The sequence below is a fragment of the Cervus elaphus genome, chromosome 23, assembly GCF_910594005.1.
Source record: "Cervus elaphus chromosome 23, mCerEla1.1, whole genome shotgun sequence".
NCBI lineage: Eukaryota > Metazoa > Chordata > Mammalia > Artiodactyla > Cervidae > Cervus > Cervus elaphus.
The window spans coordinates 29,198,536-29,222,657 of NC_057837.1; the positions used below are offsets into that span (position 1 = coordinate 29,198,536).

At 39.5% G+C, this 24,122-nt stretch overlaps 1 protein-coding gene across 5 annotated transcripts; it reads left to right on the plus strand.

Annotated features, from left to right (window-relative positions):
• The first annotated feature begins 104 nt into the window (after window positions 1-104).
• SUV39H2 (SUV39H2 histone lysine methyltransferase) lies at window positions 105-22,230 on the plus strand. Of its 5 annotated transcripts, none has more exons than XM_043883308.1 (6): window positions 114-242; window positions 2,934-3,079; window positions 16,068-16,739; window positions 18,775-18,921; window positions 20,586-20,715; window positions 21,540-22,230. In XM_043883308.1, the coding sequence occupies exons 1-6, from the start codon at window positions 212-214 to the stop codon at window positions 21,644-21,646; spliced, it is 1,233 nt and encodes a 410-aa protein (XP_043739243.1). In that variant the 5' UTR covers window positions 114-211; the 3' UTR covers window positions 21,647-22,230. The 5 variants fall into 5 exon arrangements, with proteins under 5 accessions (XP_043739244.1, XP_043739243.1, XP_043739240.1 ...); XM_043883305.1 differs by having other exon boundaries at window positions 194-629; XM_043883307.1 differs by lacking the exon at window positions 114-242 and adding an exon at window positions 822-1,104.
• The last annotated feature ends 1,892 nt before the right edge of the window (window positions 22,231-24,122 follow it).

Here is a 24,122-nt window from a genome sequence, read left to right on the forward strand (position 1 = left end):
CGCCCCCGCCCGCACGGTCCCCGCGAAAGACTTGGGGCGCAGGCGCACTCGCCGTCGCGGCTGGGACGGCCTCCGCTGACGTCAGGACGCCTCGCGGGTTCTAGGCCCCCGCCCGGGCTCCCGAGTTCCGCGCGGGCTGTGCGGGGGCGGGGCGTTGGGCCAGCTGAGCTATCCCGTCAGACCGCGCCAGTTTGAATGAAAGCTCCTCAAGATGGCGGCGGCCGGGGCCGAGGCGCCAGGAGGTGAGGGCTGGAGAGCGGCGCCCCGCACTGTCCCCCGTCCGCCGGGCAAACTCCCGAGGCCCGAAAAGCGGGGCCGAAACGCGCGGGCCGGCCGGAGCGCGACGCGGCGAGACATCGCCTTCCGCGCGGCTGACACCGCGGCCCCCAGACGCGCGCCGCGGGCTCCTCCCTGCCCCCGGCCCCTGACCCTCCTCGCGGCTCGGCCCGCCCGCTGCCCGCAGTCTCTTCCCGCGCCCGGCCCTCGCGAGGCCCGGCCCCCGCCCTCCGCTGCCGTCCCACGGACCCGGCGGCCCAGTCCCCGCCGCCGGTCGGCCCCGACACCCCACCCCGCCCGACCGCCGTTTGGGGGCAACCGGGTAGCTACGGCGGATCCTTGCGCGGCTCGAGGTCCGTGCGCACGAGGGGGGCGCGACTCCTTTGTGATGGTTTGAGCGGGACGTTTGCAGTCGGGCTTGCTTTGGACTGGGAGCGGGAGGACCCCGGTGGTGTGGGTGTGACCTCAGTATCGGAGGAGCAGAGAGAGGTCGGGGCTATGAGAGGTGTGAAGGCTAAGAAAGGAGGTGAGTGAGGATGTACCCCGATTCGGACTCACGGGGAGGACCGGTTCCCTGTTGGAGGAAATCCCACTAAGTGGGTACTGGAGGCGGTAGCCCCTGGCTCACGGGAATCGTCATCCCCGCCGGGAAGGAACTTGCGTGCTATTTCTGTGGTCGCCAAAGAATTCGGTGCTGAACGTGTGTTTGTGCGCGCGCTCCAAGACTGGAACTTTCAATGCCTTCTGAAACGGAAAGGTGTTTTCCAGCACTGCGCCTCTCCGCATGGATTATGGACTCATTATCGCCCAACTTTTCCTCCGCTAGGGGTTAGTGTGAACTAGTGTCAAGTTTTTGTGGTGGTCATGAAATGTTTATTCTTAACCAATGAATTCTCTTTCTACGTTATTAGAGACAGATTGGTTACCGGGCGGGGGGCTGCTGCGGTGTCGTGTGTTCCAAGTTTTCTTACTCTTAAAACTAGCATTTCCGTGGAGGGTTGCGTCTTGAATTCTTCTGTTGCCTGCACTAAGTGAAATTGGTAGGAACAGCAGACAGATACACCTTGGGTAGAAAGTCCAGGTGGTCAGCATAACGAGGTTAGCTCTACACAAAACATCCTGAGGCTTTTTAAATGGAAGAGATGGATATAAGGGGTGGTTTGTATTCCACTACTCCCGTACCCCCAAACCACCCCTCAAATTTTTTAGGGGAAAATACATCTCACTTTCTTTGATCTGTAACTGAGTTCTTTGGGGTGGGGAGGAGTGGGGCTGGAAATCGTATTTCAGGTTTTCTGACCATGAGACCCCTGGGTGAGTTTGGGAGGGCGAGGAACGGGTATACAAGGAGCAGCTCTTCTCTCTTCCCGGCAAATTACCTCCAAACCCAAAAGGTTATCACAACTACCTTGGAAAGCTGCCAAGTAAAGCGTGCGTTTATTGATGGATTTTGTTTGGTTTACTCCCAGTTTACTCCAGCCCTCACATTTTTTTCAGTGAAGCTGAAACCCAGAAAGATGGAAACCTCCCTAAAGTCATGTAGTCGGGTGGCCTCCAGGGAGCTGGAACAGAGGACCCTTGATCCTCTCCGGTGTTTCTCGTGGCACTTGCCGGAAAGCCAAGTTTATTCTGTGTTTCTAAACGTCAGTTTGTGTTAACCTATTTTTAAAAAATATTTATTTACTTAATTTGGCTGTGCCAGGTCTTAGTTGCAGGTATGGGGGATCTTCTATCTTAGATGCAGCATATGGGATCTAGTTTCCTGACCAGGATTGAATCTGGGCCCCTGTATTGGGAGCTTGGAGTCTGTCTTAGCCACTGGATCACCACCCTGTGTTAACCTATTTTTAATGCAGTGTGGTGGCATACTCTTGACAGGAATTTGAGGGTAGACTCTCCCACAGCACTGTTACTGGCTTCTATAAGGTTGATGATGAGTGTATCTAATTTTCTTCAGACTTGGTGTAAATTGAATACTCTGTATTGTCATCTTTGGCTTTGAAAACAATACAGGAAGTATTACAAAACTCAGTATACTCTTCATTATTTTATTGTAACCCTTGGGTTAATTTACCTTACTAAACTACATTGCTGCATGGGCAAAATTGAAGTTAAAATTTCATACAACCTCCCCAAATGGGAAAAGTGGATCATATGATGTCACAAGTATATAACTATAAAATTAGATTTAAGTTCTTATTGCTGGATGAAGAGAAGGGGAAAATTACTTTTTAACAATGTAAGATTATTTTAAAATACATTTAAGATATATCTCTAATAATTTTGTGCTTGAGGTCTACATTTGACTAAAACAGCAATTCTATATAGAATACAATGAAAAAGTTAAAAATACTATCTCAGCCTATCTGTGTGTATAATCTTTGAAAGCTTATAGACATGAAACATTTTGTTTAGGTGGCCTAGTGGAAATTGATACAGTAGAGCAGAGACACATGAGAAAATCCAGGAAGAAATATTTACCAAAATAGTTCTTCAGTGGTTAAATTTTCTTAGACATGTAAATGGTTTCTTGAATTTTTAGTCTTACAAAATTGCCAGTTGAAGGGTGGGGATATAGAAATCAAGATTTTTTTGTTTTGTTTTATTTTAATTGAGTAGCTATTTCATTAGTAAAGAATTCTATTTTCTTATTGTAGCTTGGTGTGTGCCTTGCCTAGTTTCACTTGATACTCTTCAGGAATTATGTAGAAAAGAAAAGCTCACATGTAAATCGATTGGAATCACCAAAAGGAATCTAAACAATTATGAGGTGGAATACTTGTGTGACTACAAGGTAGTAAAGGTAAGGCAAATATCTAGACCCTTAAAAGAGACCTAATCAGACCTCCCTTTAGTATTTCGTATTTCTGTAACATAAAGATAACCTTAAAAGTAAGCAAAGCTCTCTTAATGGTTACAGTTCTCAGCCATAATAAATTTGTATGTCCTGTCATCTGTTTTGCCAGCTAATGTTGAGAGGATTTTGAAATACAAAATGTTCTTACATTCAAATATTTCAAGGTGCTTATGTCATTCTACATCCAACTCTTGATTATCTCCATGTGGATTACCAAAGCAAATGTTTTAGCTCAGATTGGCTTCTCCTGTCATTCGTTTTGTTCCTGAATCATATTTCCCCACTATCACCTGAGATGAACCTAGAAATTTAAGCCAATTTTAATGTTACCAAATATCAAGAAGCATCACCATTTGTATTTCCTGCCGTCCTGTCAAACTCCAGATAGCAATGAGGTTTTGTTGTGCAGTAGAACAGCCTGGAGTTCAGTCATTTCTAGCCTTTGTCTAGTACCTTGTGACTCCAGAAGAGTCATTTAACTTCCCTGGGCTCCCTATATTTCTGTTTCTCTTGAAAATGACAGGGTTGTTCTTCAAGAAGCTCTTTACAATCTAAACTTTACCGTATACTTTTGAGTTATTCATCTCTCCATTGCCTACCTATTCTGTAAGAACTCTGGTTGTTCATATGTCAGTTCTTCTGGATGAATGAATCAGAAATCCTGTTTCCTTGTTTTCCTTCTCTTTCATCTTCCATATGGATTCTGCCATTAAATCCAATTCTTCTTTGAAACATCCATCTTCTTTTGGTCTCACTGGCTTCCTCACTCAGTGGAATGTTGTGATGAAGCATTTCACCTACCTAGCAACTAAACAACAACAAAATTTTACCTACACTGTTGGCACTCTCTGCACTCAAGGCTGCGGAACAGCCCAGTCATCTGCCATTTCAGTTTATAAACTCTTGCCTGACCAGTCTAGCTGCAGGGGTCATATAATCACACTTCTTGGCTCCATTACATATTATTTCTGTTCTCACACTGCTCAGTTCCACTGGACAAGCTTTTTAGCTTTCACTTGCTTCTTCCATTCTTGTCATCAGTTTTCCCAGTTATTACTTTTCTGGACTTCTTACTGTGTCCCTCACCCTCTCATACTCAGCTACAGACCTACCTCTTTGGATCCTCCAGGTATGAACTCTCAACTTACTTCACACCAGTTATCTGTATCTTAAGTGGTTGCACCTATTTTTCTTTTTTTCCCCCTGCCCATCCCTTTTAGAACTTTGCTTAATCTTTGATGTCTTTTTTTTTAATCAAGTGCTATTTTTCCACTGGTTTATCTTAATTGATAAATCAGATTTTCCCTAATCTTTCTTTGATCTTGCGTCCCCACTCAAGCATTTCCTATCTTTTCCTTCTTCCTCATTTCCCATCAACTTTTAAATACAGCTTTATTGACACATGATTCACATACCCTACAATTCACCAATTGAAGCTGTACAATTCAAAACTTTTTGCACACTCGCAGAATTATCCTAAAATTGGTTGTAGTGGTGGTTGCACATTTTCATTAACCTAAAAAGAAACCCCATACTGCTTAGCCATCACCCCCCAAACCTCTCCAGATCTTTTTCCCGTTAACCCTCGGCAACCACTAGTCTACTTTCTGTCTCAATAGATGTCCCTATTTGGACATTTCATGTACCTGGAATCATATAGTATGTATGTGGTCCTTTATGATGGGCTTCTTGCACTTAGCATAATATTTTCAAGGTTCATTCATACTGTAGCATATACTAGTACTTTTTTTTATTGCCAGATATGTCATTACATGACATATATGGACATAGCACATTTGATTCATGTATTCATTACTTCATGGACATTTGGGTTGTTTCTATCTGGGGGCTGTTATAGATAATGTTACAGACATTCACGTACAAGTCTTGGTGTGGGCATGTTTTCATTTCTCTTGGATATATACCAAGAAGATGAGCTGCTGGTACCTCTATGGTTTAACCATTTGAGGAACTGCCAAACTGTTTTCCAAAGTGACCTCACCATTTTACATTCCCACCACCAGTGTGAAGGTTTTGATTTCTCCACATCTTCACCAATACCTGTTATCTGACTTTTTGATTATAGCTGTCCTAGTGGGTGTGGAACATCTCGTTCTTTTGGTTTGCATTTCTCTGGTGGCTAATGATGCTGAACATCTTCTCCAGTGCTTATAGCCATTTGTATATCTTCTTTAAAGAACTGTCTATTCAGATCCTTTACCTATTTTTTAAAGTTTTTAAAAAATTTATTGTTTATTTGTGGCTGCACTGAGTCTTCATTGCCGTGAGGCTTTCTCTAGTTGTGGTGAGCAGGGCCTACTCTCTAGTTGTGGTGTGCAGGCTTCTCGCTGTGGTGGCTTCTCTCGTTGCAGAGCCAGGCTCTAGGGCACAGGTTCAGGGTTAACCATGCATGGGCTTAGTTGCCCCGTGCATGTAGGGTCTTCTCGGACCAGGGATGGAATCTGTGTTCTCTCCATTGGCAGGCTGATTCTTAACCACCGTATCACCAGGGAAGTCCCTACCTATTTTTTTGAATTGGGTTGTCTTTTTCTTACTGAGTTGTACTAGTTCTTTGTTATTCTAGATAGTCCCATATCAGATACACAGATTTCAAAAAATTTGAGCTGTAGCTTGCTTGTAGTTTCCCGTCTTACTTTTTAACCCACTCGGTTCTGATTTATGCCCCTATCAGTGACCTCCTAATTGCCACATTTGAGGAACTCGGGTCTTACTCTCCTTTGCAACATCCTACCCTGTTGGCTACTCTTTCTTCCTTGAACCTCTTGTCCTGGAGAGACTGCCTGGGTTGATCCCAGCTCTCCCGTGTACTAGTTGCATGACCTTCAGTGTAGTACCTGGTTCTCTTTCCTTCAGTTTCTTCGCTGAGATGAGTGGACAGTACCACCTCATATTAGGTGGTACATGTCACAGGGTTTCTGTTAGCAGACTGACCCGCGCTGGTCCTGTGGTAGCGGCCTGTGCTGTCTTCGTTGTTTCTCACCTCCATCTCCACTCCTCTCACCACCAGTTTCTCTTCATGTTCTTTCTGCAGCTCCTTTACTGTCTCTTTCCTGTCCTTCCTCTGAAATGTCGATACGTACTCTCCAAGGTGCTCTCCTTGGCCCTCTTCTCCCCTGGAAGCTGCTCTGTAGATGACCTCTTCTCGGGGGTTTCTACTTACACTTATTTGGCTAGTGACCCTCAAATCTCTGTGAGGCATTGTCTTCTTTCTGAGCTTCATTTCAAACTGGGCACCCTGTAGGTACCCACATTGAACATATTCAAAACTGTATCCATTTTCCCCCATCAAACCTGCATCCTGATCTAGTGTCCCCTATCTAGCTTCATAGAATTATAACCTTCACAGTGACCTGTCTTTATAAATTCTTCTTTCCTCCCTATCCTCTAAATCTAATAGATCATCTGATTATATGGTCTCTACCTCTTAGAGACCATATGTCTCTGTCTTTTGCTGTTAATTCCTGTTCCACTTTAACAGAGAGTTATTTACCAAGGAATCTGTACTTACGTTGAAGGAGCTGCCAATTTTTTTTCTTTTTCAGAATTCTGAGTCTTACAGTTCAGTTTGGGTAACTTTTGCTGTTAGTTTCCCCTTCAACCTTCTCCTTTTGGTTTCTTTGGAATAAGCATGCCTCCCACACTTATATCCTCAACAATTCACTTATATCCCTCACTTCTTCTCCTGCCTGACACAGATTATTTAATCTGTAAGCCAGTATTACTTCAGTATATGTCTACCTTTTCCGTCTGTCTGTCTTTCTGTCTTACAATCAGGGCAGGTGAGAGATCTTATGACCCTGTCCTTTTCTTACATATTCCCCTCCATTTAGCTCATAAAAGAGATTGTCTCAGCACCATATTCTTCAGAGTCATTACAGTTTCTGAAACACAGCTCTGATTGCACTAGAACCTTCCTTTAGCCCTTTCAGTGGCTCCCTGGTGTCTGCCAATCTAAGCTGAGTCCCTTTGGACTGATGTTCTCTATCATTGGGCCACCAGCCCCCTTCCCAACTTCATCTCCTATAACATATCCTACTTCCCAACCACACTGATATGCTAGAAAATTCTTCCATGTAGCTAAGGCTTACTGAATGTGTAGTGTGAACTGAGCACTCTTCTGAGCATTGAGAATTTAGCTTAACAACAGACAGAGCTTATATTCCAATTCCTGAACACATCATACACCTTCGTGCCTTTTGACTTTTCTCATCCAGTTCTCTCTCAAACTTTTTCTTCTCTCCTTTGCAAAATCCTGCATGCCTGCAAAGTTCAGCTGAAAGGTTACACCAACCACAGAGCCTCCTTCCTTCCTCACCTCAGCAAAATTACTTTCTTTGTTTTCAGGATAAGCACTGTTCTTGTCATTATTCTAGAACTTTTCACATTTTGTGGTTTTGTTTCATACCTTCCCTGCTTAACTGTCAACCATTTGAGGGCCAAGAGTATGTCTTACTATAAACCGTAGTATACAGTGGGTATTTAGTTCATGGTTGATGAATTGGTTTTTTATGTCAGTGGTTTCTCCAGCCCTCACAGTGATCACTGGATCAGGTCATCATGGCTTCATGCTTAAATGACAGCACCAATTTACTGACTAATGTCTGCCGATTTATCTTTCTGTAGTCTCACTCAGTAAATATTTGAGATTTTTCTGTGTATCAGGTGCTACATTAGGCAACGGGAACATAAAGATTAATGAGAAATGGTTCCTATCCTTAAGAAACTCACAGCCCAGTGAACAAGACTGATAAAAAAACCATCCAATGCTATATAGACTAGTAAGTGCTAAGACAGACATCCTGACACGATTGGTGGGAGGAAGGCCTAGGCTGACTCAGAGAAGGCTTCCTGGAAAAGGTAACATCCCGCTGGGGCCTCGTAAGATGAATGGAGGCTTTCCTTAAGGCTTTATACAGAGAATGGAGGGGAAGGATCTGGGATCTGGAGATGGTGAGAGACAAGTAAAGGAACTCCAGCCGTCCTGCTGCAGAGAGCATCATCTGGTTCTAAAAAGTGTGACACTATATTCAGAGGGTTTTCTCTCCTCAGTGAGGGAGAGAGCGGGTTAGCAGGAAGGGAAATGACACATGTACAACTTACATGTTCTGAAAGGCTGTTGTAATGTAGGCGAGAAGTGATTGTGTTTGAGCTAAAGTAGTAACAGTCAAGATGAAAAGAAGTAGATGATTTGCTTAATTATCAAGGATGTAAAATTTCAGTCTGTGGTTCAGCAGTCAGGGGGTTGGCTAGGGATCTAGCAGTGGAAAGCTTGCAGTGGTGTTGGTGGTGGTCTTGTTCACCAAGGTCCGGGAATACAGGAAGATGAGGCTTAATATGGAGGAGTAGGATAGGGGGCCAGATTGAGGTTGGAGAAGAAGGTTGAGAACATTTAAGTGTGAGCTGACCAGTAGGTGGTTGGAAGTGAAGTGAAGTGAAGTCGCTCAGTCGTGTCCAACTCTTTGCGACCCCATGGACTGTAGCCTACCAGGTTCTTCCATCCATGGGATTTTCCAGGCAAGAGTACTGGAGCGGGTTGCCATTTCCTTCTCCAGGGGATCTTCCCGACCTAGGGATCGGACCCCGGTCTCCCACATTGCAGGCAGACTCTTTACCCTCTAAGCCAACTTGAGGAAGACAGGTGGTTGGAAATGTGGCTCTCAATCAAGAGTGAGAACTGACTGGTGACATTGCCCTTGAAGTGATTGGTGGAGGAATGGGGACTGAACCCCAGGACTGGGCACACTTACCCCTTCATTAACCCGCAGATATTTCTCCAGTCTTCTACCACCTATCATGTCACACCCTGGGCACTAGCAGTCTCAGCGGTGAATGACACAGAGATATGGTCCATGATGTCATGGAGTCTGCCTTTTGGTGAGTGTAGAAAAACCTTAACTATCATTGTACCAAGAACTTAATGATAGTTGAGATGAGGCTAGTGTAACAGAAGGCTGTAGCTCATCCTGGAGAGAGTAGGCAGTTGTCCATGAGGAGCTAATTTCAGACTTAGTACTAAAGGGTGTAGAGATAATGGGGAAGGGTCCTGAGTTGGAAGAGAGCCTGACTCCTGCAAAGACTTTGAAGTATGGATGGAACATGATAAGCCAGAAGGATTGAAATGAGGCTGGAAGGATGGGGCAGGGCCCAGAAACTGCCACTTCTTGTAGGCAAAGAGAGGAATTCTTGACTTTAAGTTTTGAACAGGGGAGTGACGTGGGGGAGGGTGCTGTTGCACCATGAGTGGATAAGAGGCCATCGCAGTAATCCACACAAAAAAAATGGGAGACAGCCAAGATCGAGGAACAGGAAGGGGTACTCACAGGGAAGAGCTGTCCAAGGACAGGCACAAACGGGCAAGAAAGGTAGAATCAGAAGAGTAAACCATGGAAGCCTGAGGAGCAGATCTTGTCAGCAAAACAGAATCATGACCAGCGGGGTCAAAGCAGAAGTAGAACATAACCCTCTTGACTGAGCTGTGGACAGGTCACTGATGCCCTTAGAGCATTTCTGTGGTTTGGATAGAAGAAGCCAAAATAGAATGAATTAAAGAATAAGTTGGAAATGAGAAAGTAAGGTCAAGTAGCGTGGGCAACTCTTCAAGAACTCTCGCTTTCAAGAAGGATGTGTAGGGTCTAAGAGTGTTGATAATTTAATTTTTTAAAAAATCTGACTATATAATGTGATTTTAAAAATTGAATGTTATAAAGCATTTTATACTGGGAAAAAAAAAATCTTCCACCCTGTGACCTTAGTCTCTGATCTCTAAACTTTTAGTAATTTATCATACCTTTTAGAGGTCCCTTCTTTATTCAAGCATTTGTATCTCAAAGGAGGTTTAGTTTAATTTTGCTTTTAAGAAATAAGGGAGAGTCAGATGCTAGTGAAAATCAAAAGAGAGCAAGAAACTGAAGAGAGAGCAGAGGGAAGGGACTGATGGAGGAAGGGCATCTCTCCTGCTGTGTCCGCGGTCCCCTTTGTCTCTAGTTCCAGGTCCATGGAAAGATGGAAAGTCAGGGCTATGTGCTTCCAAAAATAATAGGGGAGGCAGGGGATAGGGACCCGGAAGAAAATGGAGGTCTGGAATAGCCCACTCAGGATGGGGAAGGAATACCAACTGGGGGAACAACGGGACGGTTACCATGATGGGCTCCTGTTGGGGTCCAGTGTAACTCAAAGGATATGAATTGGAGTCTCAGTGCTGTGTGATTTTTTTTTTTTTTAATGCCACATGTTTGCCATGTTGCCCATTTGTGCAGAAAAATTTGTGACAAAACTGTGGGTGCTCTGTATTGACAAACTCAGCTCATGAGTGAAGAAGTCCTTAGCAATCAAATATTAAAGAAATATTACCTTAAAGGTTTGACTTCTTAAAAGTCTCCAGGTCATTCTCTGTCTGTAGGACTAGCACTTGACTGAATGACACATACTAACAAAATATCCACATTTCACCATAGTGAAATATTCCTTAAAGACTACTGCAATTAGGGTGGTTTGTTAAGAAATGGAATAATAGAAATCATTAGACTAAACCCTAAATTTTAGAGGTCAGGAAAACAGAGCTGCAAGAAGGACTTTGCCAGGGTCATGTTGTTCATTTGTGTCAGTCTTGGGCCTGTAACCCAATCTTCACACGTATGTACACTCTCAGATAGTGGTGTGAAAATCCAGTGACTTTCCATTGACCAGAATAATTCTCAAACTGTGTTCCCGTGTAACAGTGTGATTTTCATATTCAGATTCATGCTCTTCTACCATTAATATTGAATATTATGATCTCAAAACTTGCAGGGGAAAATTAGCTAATGAGAGGTAGATTTTTTTAATTGTTTTTCTTTTTTGTGCTCCCCCATATATGCATTTTAAAGAGTTTGTGCTTGCTACCTTATACTGGCTACAGGCAACAGGTAATAGACACTAACATTAAAAAAAAAACCCATGAATTGTTATCTTCAGGTTAAGTTGAACAGCTTGTATTTCTTTTAAGGATTCATATAGTTACTATTGTGATTTTTTAATATTGCGTACATATTAGTAGTCACATTTTTTGTTACACATTCAGAAACGTTTAGTAAGTGCCTAGGATATAGTGGGGAATTGTGCTTGGTGCTAGGGTTACCAGGAATAAGATTGCTTCCCTCCTGCAAATGGCTTATATTGAGTTGGCCAAAATGTTTGTTTGGGTTCTTCCATCAGATCGTACAGAAAACCCAAACGAACTTTTTGGCTAACCCAATAGCTTCTATTAGAAATGGGAACACAAGTTGGCAATAATCAGTCCTCCTTGGGCAAGAGTGGCAAGGAAGACTCCACAGGAGAGATGACATTTGAGCTGAGTTTTAAAAATGGGTGGGTTTTTCTACACAGAAAAGATGAGACTGAAATAGGTGTTCAATAGACAAATGGAAGCAGACATTCTAACTAGAAATAACTGTGTGAACAGAGCAACGTAAAGGTAGGAAAACAGCAGTTCATTGTGGCTGGAGGGTGGTATGTGAATGGGGCCATATTGGAGCAGAGTCAGGGGAGCATCAAAGACCCAATCGAGAATAATCTTTGTTATAATTGGAAGTTTGAATTAATTCTTTCGGCAGTGGGGGAGCCATTAAAATTTTTAAGCAAGAAAATAACAGAATGACTGGTACTGTGGTGGGGGGGGGTGCTTTTTGTTTTTATTAAAAATCTACACTTTAATAGAGAAGGACAGATGGATTGTTGTTAGTCTGGAGGCAGGGAAACCAGTAGATCAGTGCCATAATCCAAGCAAGACTGAAGGCTTGAAGTAATTAGCATTCTGTTAATAGAGATGGATGAAAGGATCTAAGGAAGCTTGCTGATGGGGGAATGAAGGGAAGAAAGCCATGAGATTGACCTCCTGATTTGCAACTTGTGTGACTAGGTAGATGGGGCTAAGGCTGCTTTGATGCGAATACAGAGGGAAACTGTCTAGGAACAACAGTGGTGAGTTCCCTATGGGTAGATTAAGAACCTATTGGACATCCAGTAGGTCATTGACTATATAGGGTTGCAGCTAAAATTTTGGGAGTGTCAGCGTACAGTTAAAACCGTTGGAGTAATGAGGTTGCCCAGAGAGAACGTTTAGAGGAAGAATTCTTAGACTAGAATCCAAATATCCTGAAATTACCCATTGTACCATACATGTAACTTTTGACTTTCTGGAGATTCTCAAAAGAGACAAACACTTGTTCAGTGTGAAAAGGGACCAGGACAGAATCATCTTGAGTGACTACATTGTTTGAAGTGATGAGCAGAGATCTCAGCAAAGAAGGCAGAGAAGGAACAAAAATGAAGAGAGAACTATGATATCAAAGCCTAAGGAATGGTCAGATGAGGACTGAGTTGGCTTGGCAGTTAGAAGATTGGTAAAATGTTCTAATAGACAAGATAAAATTAAATGTATTTATTTTGAAAGAGACTTCCTACAGAAACACCATGGTTTCTGAGTTGTTAAAACCATTGGCCTACAATAAAGCTCAGACGCCTCAGTCAGGTGTTCAAGGCTGTCCCAAATTTGCTCTTCCCTTGCTGTTGCAGTTTAATCTCTCGCTTCAGTGTTCTAAACCTCAAAGCTAGCTAAATCTGTCTCTTCACTGTTTTCTGGATACTTCATGCAAATCTTAGCTCCAGGCTTCGCTTGTGTTTCTCATCCTGCCTGCCCTGTGCCCTGCCCAACAAACGCTATCAGTCTTTCCCAGCATAGTTTGTTCTACTTCCTCTGTGCCTTTTTCTCATTGACCTATATTGATTTCCTTCTTTATGTTTTAGTGGTATTTATTGTCTTACTTTTTTTGGCCTTTAAAGTTGTACCACCTTGCATTGCTCTTTATTTTACATACTACTGCCTTCCTTTCCCAATGAGATTTTATACCTAAAGGCTAATATTATCTTACATCTCATCCCGCCGCCTAGTGACTGAACTTCCATATGCTCATTATAGACACTAAAATACTTGAATGAATTTAACCTAAGCCAAACATAGTGGGGGAAAATGTCTTGAAGAAAAAATTTCATATGATATATTCCAAATTATACAGGAGTGATTAATGGATCATTTTTATGACTCCACTCCATTTTTATAGGTAATCAAGAGTTGACTGCATGTCTGAATAAGATATAGACATCCTGTGAGACTTAAGAAATTTTTGACTTTTATTTGAGAGTTCAGGGTATTGAAATCATTGCATTTAAGTCAAACTGATTTCTGTATAAAATTTATCTTATTTTTCAAAATGGAAATTTTTTATTTTAAAAGTAAAATGATGCTTATAAAATGAAAGACAAATCTACAAAGTAGAAATAAAATGTTACTAATATTTACATAGCACTCATACTTTAGAAGCACCTTTACCATCCATAAGTTAAGTAGGTACAAGGTAATTAACATACAAAATAATCACTAAAAATGCACCTGACTCATCGTTAAACAAACAATATATTGTTTTGAAAGCAGACTTCAGTGGCTTAGTGTTTTGAGTGTTTCTTTCATTGTTTGCTGGCAACTTTTGGTGTATAACTCAGGGCCATGGTAGGAAAGACTGTAGCAGGAAAAAAAAGAGGGCCAGGGTTGCACTGTTTTATTTTGGAATCAGAAAAATGTAACTTTTATTTATAATTAAGGGGAATAGGTAATGTGACATGGTGCCAAATCGTCCTCATTGTTACTGAGCATCTATCCGCTAACAGCAACTGCAGACTGCAGTTACCTGACAGGAGGGAGCAGCCCGTGTTAGGTTTAGTGAGCCGGTTTGACCAACATGTCAATATATGTCTAGGCTTTTTTCCCCTGGAATCATAGTATATATTTTCATAGAAGTATAGTTTTTGTGCATATGTTCATGCCATAATTTAGTCACTTTTCTTTTGACTAAACATTTTTACCATTTTCACAAAAAAGCAGAGCTCTTTTCATTAATAAGCATTATTGTGTATTGAGTAGAATATAATAAAACATGGAGATAAGCTCCCTGACTAGCCAAGTGACCTCCTGCAAGGCTGCCTTAATGCTCCTTACCCCATCGTGCCTCAGTACATTTTCTGGACCTGCCAGGTCATAATAAACTAGAACTAGTAAAACACCCTTACTTTATAATAAAACCTCTATTTAAAATTTCAGGGGAAATCAAATGTATGCCAGTTAATTTTTTATCAATATCTGTGAATTAAAATGCTAACTAAAAACCATAGAATGCAGTTTACTTACTTTATATTTCAGAAGACATTTTACCCTAGCACTTATGGGTTTATGTTTGCTATTCTAGAGAACAAAGAAAATTGAGACTTTACTTGAATAATTTATGTATAGTATGTACACTAGACTTCTGCCTGCCAATGCAGATGTAAGAGACCCAGGTTCGATCCCTGGGCTGGGAAGATCCCCTGGAGGAGGAAATGGCAACCCACTCCGGTATTCTTGCCTGGAGAATCCCATGGACGGGGGAGCCTGGCAGGCTACAGTCCATAGGGTCGCACAGAGTCGGACACAGTGGAAGTGACTTAGCACACATGCACATACACTAGACTACCTTTTTAAAGAGAAACTTAATATAGTATTGGGAAGACACAGCCAACTCCTGGGGTGAGAAAGCAGGATTTCGGGTACCATAATGACCAACAGCAGTCTGAAAGATAAATCAAAATATTTGATTTTTGGTGCTTTGAGGGCCTGTCACCTAATCCAGCCACAGGCAAGTCTTCCTGGAATTGTGCTGTTCAATAGAAATATGATACAAACTATAGGTGTATACAGTTGGCCCTCTGTATCCCCAGGTTCTGCGCCCCAGGATTTCACTAACTCCAGAGAGAAAATATTTGAAAAAGAGAAAGTTGCAAGGCAAAACTTGAATTTGCCGTGCGCTGGCAACTATTTATATAGCATTCACATTATATTAGATCTAGAGATGATTTAAAGTATACAAGTAGGTTGTATGCAAATACTGTGCCATTTTGCATGTGGGACTTGAGCATAGTGGATTTTAGTATCCGAGAGGGGTCCTGAAACCAATCCTCTGGTGAATACCAAAGGACAACTATAATTAAAAAAATTTTTTCTCGTAACTGCATTAAACAAAATGGAAAGAGCCAGGTGAAACTTCTTTCAATAATACATTTAATTTAACCCCAAATATTATTTCCATGTGTAATCAATGCTTTTTTAAAAATTAAATACTTCACATTATTTTTGTGCTGAGTCTTTGAAGTGCAGTGTGTATTACACATAGAACACATCTCAGTTTGGACCAGCCACATTCAGTAGCAACATGCAGCCAGGAATGACCCGTACAGTTCACTCTAGAAAATCTAGGGAGGTGTGTCCTGGACATTAATGAAAAAGAACTTCCCTCATAGCCAGTGTAAAATATTAAATTACAGACCTTGTTGTTGTTCAGTCACCAAGTCGTGTCCAACTCTTTGTGACCCCATGGACTGCAGCACTCCAGGCCTCCCTGTCCCTCACTATCTCCTGGAGTTTGCCCAAGTTCATGTCCATTGAATCAGTTATTACAGACCTTAGAGGGTGCCTGCAGCTGTGCTGGCCAAGCAAACTGCTGACCTGTGTCATAAATTCGTTTGAGTACAACTTATTTCCATATAAAGATAAATACTGTTTTGTTTAACTTGATCACTGGTAACATATTCATGAATTTCAGTACTTATATCTTTCCCCAGGTGTGACTCTTGCCTGTAGTCAAACATTATGCTATATCTAAGTTTTCTGTACATATTTTATGTAATGAAAACAAAAACAGCTTTATGATTTGTATTTCATCTGCTAGTAACCTGTAACTGTGTATTATGAACTTTATTAAGAAAAATAATAATACCCTTCAAGATATTAAATTATTTTCAGTAAATGGATATGTCATAATCTGATTTGCATTTTCTTTTATATTTTAAGGATATGGAATATTATCTTGTAAAATGGAAAGGATGGCCAGATTCTACAAATACTTGGGAACCTTTGCAAAATCTCAAGTGCCCATTACTACTTCAGCAGTTCTCTAATGACAAGCATAATTATTTATCTCAGGTAAAGAAAGGCAAAGCAATAACTCTCAAAGAAAATCACAGAGCCTTGAAACCTGCTGTTGCTGAATACATTGTGAAGAAGGCTAAGCAAAGGATAGCCCTGCAGAGGTGGCAGGATGAACTCAACAGAAGGAAGACTCACAAAGGAATGATTTTTGTCGAAAATACTGTGGACTTAGAGGGGCCCCCTTCAGACTTCTACTACATTAATGAATACAAACCAGCTCCTGGAATCAGCTTAGTAAATGAAGCTACCTTTGGTTGTTCATGCAGAGATTGCTTCTTTGAAAAATGTTGTCCTGCTGAAGCTGGAGTTCTTTTGGCTTATAATAAAAATCAACAAATTAAAATCCCACCTGGCACCCCCATTTACGAGTGCAACTCGAGGTGTCAGTGTGGGCCCGATTGTCCCAACAGGATCGTACAGAAGGGCACACAGTATTCCCTTTGCATCTTTCGAACGAGCAATGGCTGTGGCTGGGGCGTAAAAACCCTTGTGAAGATTAAAAGAATGAGTTTTGTCATGGAATATGTTGGAGAGGTACGTTCACCTTCTCTCATAGCAGATAATGTGCAAGGAAGGTTTATGCTTTTGAAAAGTTGCCTTTTTAACCTCAGTGAAAAACATTTGGTATGTTTTGATATTATCATTGCAAATATGTACAAATTTCAGGTTTGAAAGACAGGTTCACTGGCATCATTTAAAAATATAAACTTGAATATGAATCAAAAAATTATATATAATGACAAATGTAGTAGTCATCTTTCAGCAAACACCCAGTCATAAGTCACTGAAACTGGCATTTGTAAATTTGAAAATATGACAACTATTTTTACACAAGAGTCCTAAGACAGTTTTGAAAATCAGATCTAAATACATCCTGACTTGGAAACTTGCCGGGGGCGGGGAGGGGTTACTTTCTAATTGGAGGAAAATTGCTGTGCCATATTTTGCTGACTTCCGCTGTGCAACAGCGCACATCAGTCATGTATGTATGCGTCCCTGCCCCCTCCCTCTTGCGGCTCCCTGCCCCATCCCACCCGCCAGGGCAACACAGAGCACCAGGCTGGGCTCCGGACGATGTTCAGTTGTCACTCACTTCATCCACTTGACCAAATATGATTATGTGTAGTCGGCAAAACTCAGTTTTACATCAGCAGGAAAGACTGTAGAGTAAATGGACGTTTTATGAGCAAGTGCTGTAAAATACACATAAAAACATGTATTGCACCCGCCAGCAGTGAGTGAGTGAGTGAAGTGGCTCAGCTGTGTCCGACTTTTTGTGACCCCATGGACAGTAGCCTGCACCAGGCTCCTCCGTCCATGGGATTTCCCAGGCAAGAGTACTGGAGTGGGTTGCCATTTCCTTCTCCAGGGACCCGCCAGCAAGGAACATCCAAATCCTTTGTAACTCAGCTACAAAGACTGTTCTCTAAATTACCAAATACTAAGCAAATTTCTATACGTGCAATGTAGTTATACAGAAGATAGTATTTACCGCATACTATTCTAAGCACCTTGTGTTTTAACTTATGAATTCTGTCAACAACTCTATGAGGTGGTAGCATTCTCTCCATTATTATACAGGTTGAAACTGAGGCACAGAGAAAAATTAAGCAACTCACCCAGGGTCACTTAGTAGTAATGAAGAACCAAGATTCAAAACCAAGGCTCTAGAATCTTGACCCCTGCACCATTCTTCCCCAGACTGAATGGTGGGAGAGGCTGTGGCTAGAAAAATACAAGTGTGACTGCCCATCTGGGGTTGTCAACTCAGATATTTTAGAAGTTGTTTGGAATTGGATCACCTTTAAGTATCTGCATTCACCCAGAATTCTCAGGTCAGATTGCATCCCTATTTTGATCCTTAAAGTTTTAGACAATGGCAGATTATTATAAATCACTGTTCAGGAGACTGGATAATGATTTGATTATATATCAAATCATTCTCTTTTTGAGTTTAATAAATATAACTGAATTTGGTTGCCACCATGAGTCACTTGAGACACTTTTGGTTTCTTAATCTGAGCATGTGGTGAAGCTGTGTTCTTCAGAGCAGAACTGTATAGATGATGGTTGTGAGTTGCAGAATTTCATGAAAACCACCTGTTCTACAAAACTAAACTTGCCATACAGTTAACTGTGGATTTAGCGTACCTTCTCTCCTGTATTTGCAACTAATTTCCATTTGTAACTACACACAGATTAATTATAGGAAGATTACGCTTTAGAGCACAGATACTTGTAAACTTAGTTCTTTACATTCTGGTGTGTTCTACAGAGAGCTATAGTTGTGTAGCTCCTGTATTGATATATTGAACATATAAATAAATTAAAACCAAAGTAGTATACTATTTCAGCTTGGTAATTGTCATACTTAGCACCCTCATTTTCTCCTTTCGTTTCCCCACTTCTTTTCATCTAGTTTTTCTAGAGTAGTTTATGTAAATGTTTATTTTGATGGCATTTTTATTTTTATGCACTTGAAGGCCATTAATATATTAATAGATTTATGGATGATTGTTTCTTCAGTTAAGCAACAGCTATATAATATACTATAGTTTTTTCTTTTTAGGTAATCACCAGTGAGGAAGCCGAGAGACGTGGGCAGTTGTATGACAACAAAGGAATCACATATCTCTTTGATCTGGACTATGAATCTGATGAATTCACAGTGGATGCAGCTCGATACGGAAATGTGTCTCATTTTGTGAATCACAGTGTAAGAGATACTTATTATAGACAGGACTAGGACTACTTACTATAGACAGGACTAATTAGTACTGTTTTAAACGATTTTCTGTACTGAGGGATAATTGTATACTTTGTCATTATTTCCAAAGTATTTTAATACAAGCGCCTTTTCTGTTAATTCCTGTTATTACTGCTCTTTTAGGAAAATTCATCAATGTGCCTACCAAATACCATCCATTTTAAGAATCTTTACATGTATTACTTCATTTAAACTTTTCAGCAACTTTATAAGATAGGTATTATCCTCATACAGAGAAGGAAATTAATCACCAGAGGAGTTAAGAGGTAAAAAGTTGAAAAATTAACACCGCTATATGGGTTATAGAAGTTAACACAGCTAAATTTAGGATGTATGACTAAAGAAAGATTGCTGTATTCTCTTAAAATGTAAACATTTAACATTTTTATAAAATTTTAGGATTTCTAGAGTACTGAAGTATTTAGGGCTACTTTTCCAAATTATGAATTAGTATTCTTAATTCTTATTTAAAACAAACTTAGAATACAGTTAGAACCTTAACTCCAAAAACTTACACTCTTAAAAAAACTACACTCTATAAAAACTATAAGGGAGGTTAGGAGTTACTAGACACCTATTTAGTGCTCGATGGATAACAGAGTTTTAGGCTTGTGAGATTGGCATTATCTCCATTTTATAGATATAAGAAAAATGTGTCTCAGAGAGTAAGTCCTATAGTTGACCATAGAAGGAAGGTAGACCATGCTAATCTTTTGATGGGTTTTATACCAAGAAACTAGTTTATGATGAGTAATGAAATATCAGACACCTTCTGACATCTTAGTTTTCTGGTTTACTTAAACATTTAATTTTTTCTTAATGATAAAATCAAAAGGCTTTCAAAATAGATACTCTATTCAAGGACAATTAAACAGTCATTCTTATTTCTTAGTATGATTCACTGGATCTTTCTTGCATATTCTAGAATTTAGTGTAGAGTTCTCAAAATACTGAATAATTCCAATCAAAAGTTTTAAGAAATGAAACTCCATGCAGTATGAAATTGCATGATTTGATTTTTTAAGAACAGTTACTGCAGTTCTTTAAGCCTTACTAGAGCATCTTTTAATTTTAATAATCTATTTCTAGATGTTCTGCTTGGGCCTTTTTTGACTTTCTAGGCTTTTCAATAAACTTTTGGTACAGTAGTCCCTGCTTATCTGCAGTTTCACTTCCCATGATTTTAGTTACTACTGTCAAACATTCTCCAAAAATATTAAATTAAAAATTTTAGACACAAGCAAAAAATATTTTTATGCCTTACTAAAATATTTACAGGTGGAATGATGTTATCTAATAACTTGCATTAAAGTTCTCCAGAAACAATTAAGAAGTTGGGATTAGATGAAACAAGAATGACAGAAATGTTAATAATCCTTGAAGCTGCATAGTGGATGTATGTGAACTTATTTTCTCTTGGTTTATGTCTGAAATTTTCTGTAAGGGAACGCTGTTTTTCAGTGTGAATGCCTCAAAACCCTCTAAACAGTAAGCCACTTAATTTCTCATAGAATTTAACACTAATACTCTGGGAAATTAATGATTTTACATAGCATATAGAAGAGCTTATTCATGTCATTTTTACTTAAGTGGGATCTCATGTTCCTTTTTAGTGTGACCCAAACCTTCAGGTGTTCAATGTTTTCATTGATAACCTCGATACCCGTCTTCCCCGAATAGCATTATTTTCCACGAGAACTATCAATGCTGGAGAAGAGCTCACTTTTGATTATCAAATGAAAGGTAAGATTTTCAAATAGTTTCTTTGATGGAACGTCAGTATGAAAAATCTAATTAGAATAGAAGACCTTAGAACATCTGAACCAAACTAAATACTAACTAAATAGAAAGGGAAAAAAAGGCTATTAGAGTTTGTCTTTTCAGTCAAGGGCACAAAGCTAATCTGACAGAGCTAATGCTAGAATCCAGGTCTGCCTGACCTTGGGGGCTGAGTAATGCTGTTTCTTTACATCAAGTTGCTGCTTGCTTTTTTCAGAACTTCCATATAGAAGCTTATTTATTATAAGATCTTTTTTCAATATTACTTGCATTTAAAAAATTTTCAGTCTTACATTTCTGAATGTTTACTGAGATGTGTATTCAAAAGATTGAAAATATGATGTAAATCATATATGAGCTTACTCCATTCCTACTTGAATCTGACTTTTAAAAAGAACATTGAATTCTCTTTGCTTTACTGTGAACATTTAATTTTATGTGCTTTACTATATTCTTTGCTTAGGAAAGAAAACTCATACTGTTTTTTCTAAGTATGATGCCCTTTACATATTGTTACTATTTGACCTTGCTTTATGGCTCTTAAGAAATTTATGAAATGAATGCTTGTATATTGAATTTTACTAGTAAGTTTCATCATTTCACAAACCCATCCTCATAAATACGGGGTAATAACAAACACTTTACCTCTGACTTGCCCACACCATCCTTTCATGACATTTCATAATGATTTGTCTGTGAATATTCACACTTATAACTGATAAAAAATTTGAAACTCATTATGAATTGTCTTAACTCTTTGTCCTGTATTTCTTTTTCTATGTATCCAGGTTCTGGAGATGTATCTTCAGATTCTATTGACCACAGCCCAGCCAAAAAGAGAGCCAGAACTGTGTGCAAATGTGGAGCTGTGACTTGCAGAGGTTACCTCAACTGAATTTTCAGGAAATAGAACTTATGATGATTACAGTGTTTTTTCTAATGTTAACATTTTAAAAGTATTTCAGACTTTTTTCATATTATCAAGATTATACACTACGATGATTTACAATTCATCTTTCAGACTGTTGGCCAAATGCATTACTGATACTTATTATGAAGAGAGGCACATAGGGTCACATACACTAATTCTAAATAAACATATTCAGTGGCTAGATACCAAACATGAAAGGAAAACTATTTGCAAATCAACAGATATATACTTAAGAGGAAGTCTATGTGAATATAGAGAAATGCCTCCTTCAGTGTTTGTTAAACTGATGATGTAACAGTTGCTAAGACTGAACATTCAATTCGCCATACACCTTGAATTTAGAGAAATAGAGTTAATTCATATTGGACAAATACACAAGTTCTATTTTTGTTATTGTCATTCCTGTTTACCTACTTACAACTCTTTGTACTTGTATTTGAGACAAATAGGTGATACTGAATTATACTCTATTTTCTACTTTCATTAAAACATTGGTATCTTAATGATATAGAAATTTAAGGTCTAAAATTAAATGTAAAAAAATTTAATTGCAGCTTGATTTAATATTTTGAAGCAATCTAACCCAGTAGGAAGGGTGGATATCTGAACCAGTAAAAGATTTTTTAATCTTGTAGAAGAAAGGTTTCTGAAGTTTTCCTAAAATTCTAGAATGGCTTGCTGATACGCTTCTTAGAAAGGATGAGGCATGGGGCCATGCAGGTCTTCTGGAGTGCCAAGCAGGGGAGGTGGAGCATTTTATAGGACCCTCTTGATAACATGAATCAGGCAATCTCTGCTGAATACCTCTGGTCTCCACAGTAAAAACAAGATCTCTCTTTAGAGCAGCTGTATGTAATGATAATGTTCCACACAATAATTAACATGCATCTTCTGAATTTCAGGTAGTTTTAACATTTCCTTGCCACTAAATTATTTTTATAATAAAGGGCCTGCATGCCTTTCTTAAGAAGTGATCTATATTTTGAACTGATACTTATTTTATACATGAATTTTTTTCATGTGATAAAGCTAAACTTGGCTTGGCCAAAGTGTGTGCCTGAATTATGAGACCATTTATTACTTGAACTCTGAAGACTGAAGTGACTATATTCATTGTTTGGCGTGGAGGGGGGGGTTTGTTTTGTTTTTTCCTACATAGTGAAACCTAAGTTGGGAAAAAAACTATTTTCATCTCCCTCAGATCCTGGAACGTCTAATCATAGTGTCCAACATGACAGTGAATGTAACAGCTAAGTCTGGCTTTTGGTATTCCTAATTAGGTCCTGCCAGAGCTCACTGCTTGAGGCTTTAATGACCCACAGAACCCTTGGGTAAAACTGAACTGACTTCAAGAATGCAGCACTTCACATCTTAATCCTTAACTTCTTTTCTTGGAAGAAGCTGCACTTTGTTAATATTGCTTGTCACAGGACTTTGCTTTTTCATAGTACAGGGTGAATTGTTTACGTGTTTGGAGCCTCAGTATATCTGCTTACCAAAATTTGGAGGCGTCAAGGAGAAAAATATTTTTTAGTGCCATTTCTTGTTGTTCTTGATAAAAAATAGTCACAAGGTGTCAGTGGTTTAAAAAAAAAAAAAGGTCACAAATTTACAGCTGCTCCCAGGGGCCTGACTTACTTTGAATTATAATTCTCACAGGTTCAAGATGTAATTGTAACATTGGTCAGTGTTTTACTATCTAGTTATTTGATCTTGTCTACTCTGTGTTAAAGAAATGTAAAGCTGGAGAACAAAGGGAAAAATGACTATTTTCGGTAAACTTGCATTTGGTCCTTATAGAAATGTCCTTATAGAAATGTAATGAGCTTTTGACATTTTAAATACCCACATTAACCGTGAGTCGTTAAAATAGCTGAACTTAAGCAGTAAAATAATAGAAACTAAATGAAGCTGTTAGGAGCTTTAACTATTTTAAGTCAACATCTAGCTTCTTGTTTCCTAAGTTGTCAGAATTTGTTCTCTCAATATCAAACAGATATGCAAGGGTAATAATTAGATCAAGTTTACAATATTTAGATCAAGTTAATGCTGTAAATTAATCCACTGTCAAGTTGTATTGATAACACTGTTTTCAGTATCTACAGAAAAGGATTCTGGAATACACACAGTTGGTAAACTCAGGGTTTTTTCCCCACATATGCACAAAATCTAGATTGCACTTACTTATAGTTAAGCAGTTTCTCTTAGCAAAATAAATTTAGTTTAGCATTTGGTTTTCTTTCATTATACCTTAGCTTTATTTCTGAATATTTTACTGTCATTTTCAGTAAAGCTAAAGGGGCAGAAAATTATTGATCTACTCCTGACTACCTGTTACTGAGATTAACCAAAGGTTTATACCATTCTTTTAAATATTACTTTTAAGAAAGTTTTATTATTGTCATGGCTCATGCATTTGAATATTAAAGTACCATTTTGT